The following is a 10,332-nucleotide window of genomic DNA, read 5'->3' as shown; positions in this document are numbered from 1 at the left end:
AAGAAAACAGGCTGAGAGAAGGGAGGGACATGCAGCCCCTCAGAAAATGGTACAAACTGTGAGAAGTGCATGCCCTGTGTTGGGAGGGGGGCCGCGGTTGGGTCCAGCTTTGTCAGGGGGACTTGGGGCACTGCAGCACCCCGTGGTGCTGTGGGCAGGGGGGGAAAAGTACAGCAGGCCGTGGTGGTGCCGGGGACGGGGTGTACCAGCCCGGGGGTACCCTGCATTGCTGAGGGGCTGTTGCCCGGGTCCAAGTACGGCCCAGGGGCCCGGCAGCATCAGGGGGCCTGGGGCCGCAGCAAGGCCCAGACGAGGCCGGGCGGGAGGAACGCTTCTCCACAGAGGCGGCGACTCCTTCGCCCTTTTTCAGCCCCAAAAGCCGTGACTAGGCGAGGCGAGGCGCGGCCCCCGCCCCCACAGCACCATCCCCTGGCCGGGGCCGGGCCGGAAGCGGCGCCGGAAACGGAACCGGTGCGGCCTCACCCCGCCTCCGCTGCGCCCACGTCACCGCCGCCATATAAGCGGCAGCGACGCGCTCACCCGCGCAGCTCGCCGTCCGTGCGCCATGTTCGCCGTGAAGCGGAACGCCGTCATCGGCTTCAACCTCTACTGCGGCGGCGGCCCGTCCCTGGCTCCCGCCTCGCCGGGAGGGGGCCCGACCCCGCCGCAGCCCGCCGCCGCCGCTGCTGAGGTACCCCGGGCGCTGATTGGCTCCGCGAGGGCCTGGGCCGCCGCCGGGCGCCCCGAGACCCCCCGCCCGCTGATTGGCCCGACCGCGGCTTCACGAGCGCTGATTGGCTGCGGCGCGGCGGCGCTGCCCCCCGCGGCCCGGCCGGGCGCCCTGTGGAGCCCCGAGGAGGAGCTGGACGGCTGCGAGCCCGAGGCCGAGCGTGGCCCGGGGGGGGATTCGCTGCCCGGTACGCCTCCCGGGCCGCCGCCGCCGCCCGACGGGCTGCGGCAGGACTCGCTGGAGCTCATCAGTCGCTACTTGCGGGAGGCGGCGGGTGAGGCCGAACCCGGCGCGAAGAAGCTCTTCCCGGGGCTGCTGGGCGGGCCCGGCCGGCCGGGGGGATCGGGTGATGCCGTGATGGAGAAGGCGCTGGAGACGCTGCGGAGGGTCGGCGACGGTGTCATGCAGAAACACGAGCTCGCGTTCCAGGGTGGGTGGCAGCCGGCTCCTCCCCGGGGGTTGTGGGGGTGCGCCTGGAGCCTACTTCCCCTCCTTTAGAGGCGAGCTATAGGCCCCGTCCCTTCCCGGTGAGGGGGTTTGGGGAGGGCTCGCCCCTCGAAGAGGGTCCCCGGGAGATCCCGCCCCTGTGTCTGCTTCCTCTGCCCTGTGGGTGGGCCCCCGAGATGGGTGGGCTGCAGGCTGCTGCATGGCGGGGGCTGGAGCGAGGCCTTTGCACCATCCCCCCCCGCCAAGGAGGGGGTGGGGGGCGCCTGAGCTCCCCGCTGGGTCGTTTACCGGATGGGACGTGGCTGTGGTTTCCAGGGAGTTAAAATGAGCCGGGAGGTGATTGAAAATGAAACTGAACTTTGTTCGATTGGGAGGTGGAAAAACTGCTTGTAATGTGTGCAGAGGAGATAATCTAGTTACAGATTAGCCCCAGTTCCTCCTTGTGTCCTGCCTTCCTCAGCACGACTGTGTGCAAATAATCCCAAACGTCCAAAGACTAGTTGGCTAAGGAGTTTAAGCTCCTCACACCCCTGGCTCGGGTGGAACAAGGTTTCTGGGAGAGAAATTTTCCCAGACAGTGTGCTCAGTTATAGCTATTTTAATGTATTTCACCCACTTCTGATGAGTTCTAGAATAGCCATAGAAAGTTGAACCCCAGTGCCTGGGCTTGGATGAACAGGTGTCCTCATTGCAGTGTCCTGGGAACAGACTGGAAGTGAGAACTGACTGTTTTGACCTGGTTTTGTAGCTCAGAAGTGAGCTCTTTTGGGGCTAGCCTGAGATGTTGAGGTGGTGGGGCTGAGCTCCCAGCCTCAGGACTCGTGCTGGGGCTTCTTTTGGCATGCCACACCACGTCTGATCCCAGGTCAGGATGGTACCTGGCACAGAAGGGTAGTGTCTGCATTTCCTCCTGAGGCATGTTGTAAAACGCCTTCCTTCTTGGGAGAGAATGTTCTAGCTTTTTGTGCGATTTTTTTTTTTTTTTTTTTTTTTTTTTTTTACAATGCAAAGTTTCAGTTTCTTCCTCCCATCCTTAGCTGTCCTGATGTCAAAGACTGTGGGTTTAGTTACCCTGGCCAAATTCATGGATGTGCTCATTGAACGAGCCACGCTTGAGAGGAATCTTCAGACCAATGTGAGCTGGTGTTGGTATCAGAGGCTTCTGTAGGGACGGTTATCTTCATGTGTGCAGAAAAGGAACTGACTTAAGGAAGGCTTCCTGTTAGTTTGAGCAACAACAAGCAATGCCTTTCGGTTTCAAAAAGACTTGTCTTGTTTGCTTATTTGTGAGGGGGCACTGCGGGTCAAGCTGGGGAATCCTTTTGTTCCAGTAACTAAAACCACATTAATAAAACGGCAACACATCTGCCTGCCTGTAAGTGACTGTCCTTCATTTCAGCTTGAGGGGCAGGGTTTGCGCCAGGCTGCAACCTGATTTATGTGCTGTGGTTCTGATGTGGTGGGGCTTTAAAGCCCTTGTGAGATAAGGGAGTGTGACGTGCACAGAGACGGCAGCTGTGCCTGAGGTGGGGAGGGAGGAACTAGAAATTGATTTTGGGCTGTTTTATGTCTGGCCAGGGCAATTGTGAGCCACATAGCCCTATGCAGAAGCAGGCAGGTATTTATTCTCCATCACCAACGCTTGGCAGTGATTCTGTTACAGCTTTGGGACCCAGAGTGTGGGGGCTGCATCTTCTCACTGGTGGCCTTGCAGGGTATTCAGTGTCGTGTGTGCCTGCCTCTAAACCAACATCTCTTGCAGGAATGCTTCGGAAGCTGGAAATCCAGAAAGAGGAAGATCTGCAGTCGGTGTGTGAAGTGACTGCCCACATGTTCAGTGATGGAGTAACAAACTGGGGTAGAGTGGTGACGCTCATCTCGTTTGGTGCCTTTGTTGCAAAACACCTGAAAAGTATAAACCAGGAGAAGTGTATCAGCTCACTGGCAGGGATCATCACGGATGCGCTCGTCTCATCTAAGCGCGAGTGGCTAATGAGCCAGGGAGGCTGGGTGAGTCATTGCCTGTCCTGAACACTGTGAGCTTTTCAGAACAATCCAGTATTTTCCTATTTCTGTGACCTGCTCACTGACAGCCACGTGTCAGCGAAGCAGAGAGATGACTCACTGCTCCAGTTAAAACCGCAGTCTGAAACATCTAGCTGAAATTCTGGTGTTTCAGAAGCTCCTTACACTGAGCTGCCTGAAGCAGTGTTGACCTAAAAATGTGCCTCTGCCCAGCACAGAGGGGGCAGCATTCCCAAAGCCAAGTCAATCCTGGGTGTGCTGGAACTTGCTTGAAGCAGGTCCACAGCTGCTTTGGTGCTGTCTCCTGATTGCTGCCTCTGTGGGGCAGGCTGTGGCCAGAATGAGTCTGGGGGAGCATACAAATGTGCTGGTCAGGCTGCCAGGGGAAAAAGGCTTTCCATGCCTTCTTGCCAAAGAAGGGTGGCTGGCAGAGAAATGACTTTCCCTTCTTTCTCCTAGGAGGGCTTTGTTGACTTCTTTCGAGTTGAGGACCTAGAAGGCAGCATCAGAAATGTACTGATGGCGTTTGCAGGCGTGGCTGGACTGGGAGTGAGCTTGGCCTACATGATCCGGTGAGCCAGAGCGTGCTGCCGATGGACAAAACTCTGGGTGGCCTGGCTCTGTTTGGGGCTGGCGAGCTCATCACTTCTTCCTGTGAGTTCTTTTGAAGTTGGACTTGAGTGACCCAAGGAGAATATCTAGGCATCCCCTGAGCAATCCTTTCCTGAGAAGGAAGGTACAATCCAGTCAGATTGTGGGTACCGATGAGCATTTATTGCTTTGGGACAGAAAGTGGAAGAATTGTTGTTCTGCTTCCTTCAAGAGAATAATGACAGAAGGCTTAAGTGAACTGCTTCAGTTTTATCCCAGAGGGAACCAATCTGCGTAGCAGCAAGCCAGTGAGCACCAGCAGCTCTTGTCTGGACTGAGGCCTCCTGGGCTTGGCACAGCAGCTGTGTGTGAAGCAGATGTTTCAGGGCTGTGGTTGTGTGTTTCTGGAAATAGCATCTGCTGCTGTCCTGCCTAACTTGTGGCTTTTCTGCTGGAGCAGAAGCATCGAATGCTGGGTGTTGTGCTAGCCTGCGCCTGCCCCAGGTGTGCTGGCAAGTGGGCCTTCAGCTGCTGCTGGCTCTGCACCTGTCCACCCTCCAGAAGTGGCAGAGCCGTGCCAGCAGCCAAGATGTGCAACACAATGCCAGAAAATGGGCTGCTGGAGCCCTGTCTGGTCCCTTCCCTCCCAGCAGGCCTTCAGCTGGGTCACTGGGCAGGCAGAGGAGCTTCAGGGTGGGGTGAGGCGGGGCTGGGTGTGGTAACCACAGTCAGCTGCAGTGCAGCCGCATCAGCCTGTCTGGCTGATCTCAGCTACACGGATGCGACTCACCACACATAGGCAATTTATAAATAGGGAGTGCATTTGTAAGTATGTAAAACCCCACATGGGGTGGGGAGGCTGTAGAGAACCTGTAAATATCTATAAATCTGTAGAATATGTACATTTTTACAGAGCTAATGATACAAAAAGGAGGAATTTTGAATGTGGTAGAACTGCTTATGGGTGCACTGTACTTCATTCCTCAAGTGAAGTAGCATTTTTGTGGCGAAGCCTTCTCCTGCCTTGACTCCAAGCAAGCCTTTCTCTGATGTACTTGAGCAACATTGCCAGGGAGTGTAACAAGGATCAGTAGCCTGTTGGACTCTCATTGTGCCCACAGCTTGCTGGCAACAGTTGATGTTCCTGTTTATTTTAATCTTTTTGGTTATTCTAGCTGTTCTAGCAGGGGGGAAGCTTTGGAAGTTGGTATCAGTTGCTTCCTTGTCTTCCCTTCATTTTGATCCTCTAAGCCATGAGTTGAACGAAGCTGATGTTTGAATGTAAATGTTCTGGAGCAGAATAAAACTTGTCAGCTCGGATCTGCAGCTTGTGCAAATCCATTGATGCCAGCCTTGGGCTCAGTCCCTCATCCCCAGCTGGTAGCATTGCTTCTCAGTGGGCTTGCAGTGCTTGTCCACCTCGTCCAATCATGGATTGGTTGGTTCTTGATCTACTCTCTGGGACCAGGTCCTGCACAGTGAGGATCATCCTCCTCCATGCTGCCTGACCTGCAGCCTGAGTGATGCCCAATGGAAACCCACCTGGAGAGGTGAAAGATGGTGCTATTGTCAGGCCTGCTTGTTTGCTGAACAAGCACTTAGTTTTGTCAATAAATGTTTTTGTTCTCAATTCTCTAGTATAGAACTTGCTGTTTCCTGTAATGAGATGCTGGTGTGCTAAATGCTCATGCTTTGCTTTGCTAGTGTGGGCCTCTCTGCACGGATGTTCCCTGTGGGGCACCCCACAGCCTCTTGCTTATTAGAAAGCCTCTGCGGGCTGTGGAGAAGTGCTGTGGGTGTCTTGTCATTCATTGGGGCTCCCCAGATCTGCTCTGTGCTGAGATGCTCTTCACTGTGTACGTGGGTGGGGAAAGTCCACAAGGCACCTTGTGCTCAGTGCCTGCACACTCTGAAACCACTTTTTTTGCGGTGCCCTGAGGCGTGCTGTGGTGCTCTGGGTGTCTGTGCTTAGTGGCTGGGGCTTGGTGCTCTCTGCGTCAGCCCCGAGGGGAGGGTACTCTTCTTGGAGCCTGGGGGTGAGCCCTGCTCCTTGCCCCTTCTGAGTGGAGAGGTGAACTCTGTGGGGCTTCAGTCACCTAGCATTAGTATTGTCCCTCCTCTGTCTGGGCAGAGCAAGCTGGTGTTGCAGTTGCTGCAGAGGCACCCTGTTCCTTGAGACCGCTCCCTGCCCTGTGGCCCCCGAGTTTCAATTCCTGCAGGTTGGGGATGGAGGGCGCAGTTGCTTGGGCCAGGGCTTTGAACAGCTTCCTCCTGCCAGGATCAGCATTGGTTCAAAAATTCCCCTCCTGATGGGCAAAGCACTTCCCTACTGCAAAAACTGCTCCAGCTCTGGGGGCTGTCAAGCCTTACTGTAAACTGGGAGAGTCATCAGCTTCCTGCAGTGCTGGAGAGGCCCTTGTTGCTGAAAACAGGCTGATAGCTCAGCCCTGTTATGCAGATACTGCAAAATGTTTTTTTTTGTTGGGTTTGGTTTTTTTTTTGGTGTGGATTTTTTTTTTTTTTTCTAATGCTATGTCTTTGTAAGCGATTTTGGGCCTGTTTGGTCCCCTGGGGTGCAGCAGGGCCCTCATGCAAAGCTGGGCCTTTGCCATGGAAATATGCAAAGGCGCTGGTGGGCTCAGAGCGGGCTGGGGTGCTGGTGCTTCCTGGAAGCCGCAGCACTCTGATAACGCCTGGCTCAGCGCGGATAAACCAGGGGCTTCCTCTTCCGCTCCTCTTGAGGGCTTTTCGCAGAAGCAGGCTTTGACTTCTGTGAACCTTTCGTGTAAATAAGTGGGTGGGGGAATTAAAGCAGCTGCTGTGTCTGAGGGAGGTTGCAGGTTAGGGGTGTACTTGGTGCCTGGCTTCTTTTGGGTCCCCCCTTCTACCTGGGACCCCTGGGAAAGAGGGCAGGTGGGCTTCTGGGCACTGCCCAGTGGTGGGAGGAGAAATGTTAGAAAAAGAGCACGACTCCCCCTGCCCTTGCTGCTGCCTCTTTACCAAATGGGGCAGAACCAGGATCTGGCCCTGCTGCCTCTGGTGGGGGGAGGCCTTCGAAAGCTTGCACTGACGGTGTTTGTGGGTGGAGGGGGCACATGCAAATACAGAAAATCCCCTGCCTGGTAAAAAAACCCCAATTCTTGCGCATTTCTGGCTTCATGGCCACAGTTGTGTATTGGGGGCTTGGGTAATATTATATGCTATTTCTTTCGACAGGAGCCTGGCCTGTTTTTGCCCTAAATGTGTTCTTTTCTTTGGAGTCTACTTGGTGATTGCCTTCCTGCCTTGCTGGCACAGTGCTTCCCCTCACAACCCGCACTTGGGGGGGGGGGGGGGGGGGCATTGTCCTCTTCCCCCATCCATGGGGTAGCCCCCTCCCAGAACCGGTGTCGTGGGGTGGGGGGGCAGTGCAGAGCCTCCATGAGGAATCCCTGGGCAGGGACAAGACACATCCCCTTCGGGTACAGACCCCTGAAACAGGCTTTTGAGGGGAGAGGGGCTTCCTGGAGCAGCACTGTCCCCTACCCCCTGTTGTGTGTGTGTGTGCGTGCCCCGGGGTTATCAGGGTGGCCACAGCTGGGTGCTGGGGACCGCCCCTGCCTGCCCCCCCCCCCCCCCCCGTCGGGCGTGGGGGCGGGTGACTCATTTGGGCTGAAATGACAAGTATTTGGTTGGTTTCGGCACGCGGGTGGGTGGGTGTCACTGCACTCCTGTAATGACCCTTGTCAGGCCTCAGCCCCCCACCCCTCCGGCTCCCCCGGGGTAGGGTGTGTGGCAGGCCGGCTGCCGGAGGTCGCATCGCCCCCCCCCGCCCCAGGGAAGGATCCCTGGCCTCGGTGGGCTCCTGTCCTCTCCCCGGGATGAGCCCGGGGGTGGCTCGGGCCCTCCTGGGGGTGTCGCGGTGTCCCCGTGGGCTCTGGCCTGCCCGGCGCGGCTCTGCCCAGCAACAACGGCTGCTAATAGCATATGGGGAAGTCACGTGGCCTCTTCCAGGAACCAGGGCGTCCGGTGGCCCATCCCCCTCCCAGGCCCTGGGGTGACACCGGCGTGGGAGCGGCCACCACCCCCACCCCACCCCCGCCTTCCCCAGCTCACAGCTCTGGCCCTGGCCAGGAGGCAGCCACGAGGAAGGCCTCCCTCCTCCTCCTCCTCCGTGACTCCACTCCTCAGTGTCGTGTGTGTGTGTGTGTGTCCGTCCCTGCCCCAGACATGGGGGGTTATGAGGGGTGGGGTGTGTATTGAGGAATGGGAGCGTAAACAGTGTGAGTGTGGGATGCAGAGGTGTTCGTGGGGCTCTAGGGAGTCCAGGAGATAAGGTATAGAGAGAGTGTGTATAGGGCAGAGCGGGTGTATAGGTTGCGGGTGGGGCTCTGCAGTTACCGGGTTTATGAGGTGGGAGGGGCATAGGGATGAGTGGGGGTATGGGCACTTATTCGTGTATATGCATTGATTGGGGGGGGGAAGCAGGATTTGAGTGTGGGGCGGGGAGGGGGGGGAAGCAGGGTTTGAGTGCATGTGGGGCTGGCCCAGCTGCAGGGCGTGGGGTGGAGTGGGGCTGCTGTGGGGCTGTGGCCACGGACCTGCCCAGGCAGGAGCCGGCAGTGACTCAGGCAGGAATGTGCTGGCAGGACACTGTGTTCCAGCAGCACCCATGCCCAAGGCCAGCACCCAGCCCTGCATCTGGCATGCTGCTAACAGCCCTGTGGCCAGCACCCCTGAACAGCCCTGTCCCACGCCCAACTGGGACTGGGGGTTCCCCGCACACCCCAGCACTGATGCGAGTGTCCTGTGGGGTGCTCAGGAGCGGTGCGGGGAACAGGCAGGACTCTGGGGGTGTCCCTGAGCAGGACAGTGCCAGTGGGGACCCTGGGGACAGGCTGTGGAGTAGCACGGCCCCTGATGGGGGCATGTGCGACCCGTGACTGTCCCTTACTGAGCTCCAGGGCGCAGGGGTGGGTGTTGCAGAAGTGCTTGGTGCTGGTTTTCATGTGGGGTGCACAGAAGGTGCTGAGGGTCTTCTTGGGGGTCAAGCACTGTGTGTCCCGTGCCTGGGTGCCCTCCGGCATGCTTGGGAGCACTGTGCGGCTGTGGGGACTGCACTGAGGACAGAGTGGGGTGAGAGGGCAGCAGGGGGGACCTAATGGTTTTGGGATGTATGGGGATGGGGGACACGGAGGGGACTCCATGGCCAGGGACTCATGGTGAAGGGGGACATAGGGCACCCCACAGCCAGGCACCTGTGGGACAGGGGACAGAGGGCACTCTGTGGCCAGGCATTGAGGACTCAGGGGCTCCGAGTGGCGATGAACCAGGGGGAGAGGTGTGTGTGGGGGGGGGTGGCATAGGGCTGCAGGGCCGGGGGCTGCTCCAGGGGGCTGCATTCATCTGCTCTAGTGTCCCCACCACTGTCCCCTTGGCATCCCCCCATGCTGCACCCCTGGCCTGCCCTTGGCTGAGCACTGCAGGGCACAGCAACAGCCAAGCCCCTGTGCCCACCTTCAATCCCCACAACCGCTCCACACCCACTCTGTACCACCTCCACCCCCTCCTTGCACCCACCTACACCCAGCATTGTACTCCACTAAGCACCAACTCACACCCAGCCCCAAATCCAGCCTCCAGACCCCTACACCAAGCCCAGCCCCAAGCCTCTCACCCTGCACCCAGCCACACAATCCCTCCCCCAGCAGCCCACACCCAGCCTGGGGGTCAGCAAAGCCCTGAGGTACTCTGGAAGACAGTAATGCCCTTTGAGGGCCTTGGGAAAGCCCAGCAAAAGCTGTCAGACACTCTGGAAGGCAGAAGGACTCCTTGGTAAAGCCCATCAGGAGCTGCCAGAGATTCTGGAAGGCAGCAGTGCCTCTCAAGGGCTTCAGCAAACTCCACAAAAGCCATCGGGAACATCTTTCATGATGCCTCCTGAGACTTTCCTTGGGTACCACAGCTCTCTCCTCTCTGTAGTGCACTTTGTACCCCTCTTGCTCCCTCAGAACCATTCCTAACGCTGCCTCTGAGGCCCAGAACATGTTTTGTCCTCTACGCTAGCTAGGATTCCTGTTTGGTCCCCTCTTTGCCATTTAGTACCCTACCACCCTGATGACATCTGTGCTTTGTTGAAATCCCCTTCAGAGTTCCTCATTGTCTCTGAGGCTTCTTTGGCCTCTCAGCTCCCCTCGAGACCCCTCTGCTCCCTTTGCTGAACTCTCATAAAACATCCCCAGAGCCCTGTTCTAGCTCAGAAGGGCACTTTCACCCCTTTTTTCCCTCAGAACCCCTTCCTGAGTCCATATCTGTTAACCAGGTTGGTCTTTTTGTCCTCTCATCCATTCAGTGTGCCTCCCTTTGGTCTCCAGCCCACTGAGGGTATCTGTACTTTGTTAAATTCCCTTTTGAGTTCCTCAGTGTGTTCCCAGAACTTCTTTGGTCTCTCTGGCCTACTCAGAACCTTTATAATCCCTGTGATGATGTCTCTTGTTCTATCAGAACATTTTCTGAAGACATTTTTGTACTCCAGAGCTGTCTTTTATTTTCTATGGCTT

At 57.3% G+C, this 10,332-nt stretch overlaps 1 protein-coding gene across 1 annotated transcript; it reads left to right on the top strand.

The window, feature by feature from the left end:
* Positions 1-522: 522 nt before the first annotated feature.
* MCL1 (MCL1 apoptosis regulator, BCL2 family member) lies at positions 523-5,423 on the top strand. Its single transcript, XM_032985491.2, has 3 exons — positions 523-1,160; positions 2,940-3,187; positions 3,662-5,423. Exons 1-3 carry the CDS (start codon positions 566-568, stop codon positions 3,776-3,778), a joined length of 960 nt encoding a protein of 319 aa, XP_032841382.2. The 5' UTR covers positions 523-565; the 3' UTR covers positions 3,779-5,423.
* Positions 5,424-10,332: the final 4,909 nt, after the last annotated feature.

This window comes from Tyto alba, unplaced genomic scaffold (genome assembly GCF_018691265.1).
Source record: "Tyto alba isolate M040663 unplaced genomic scaffold, T.alba_DEE_v4.0 Super-Scaffold_8, whole genome shotgun sequence".
In the NCBI taxonomy this organism is placed as follows: Eukaryota; Metazoa; Chordata; class Aves; order Strigiformes; family Tytonidae; genus Tyto; species Tyto alba.
This window is presented reverse-complemented; position numbering and strand designations above follow the sequence as displayed.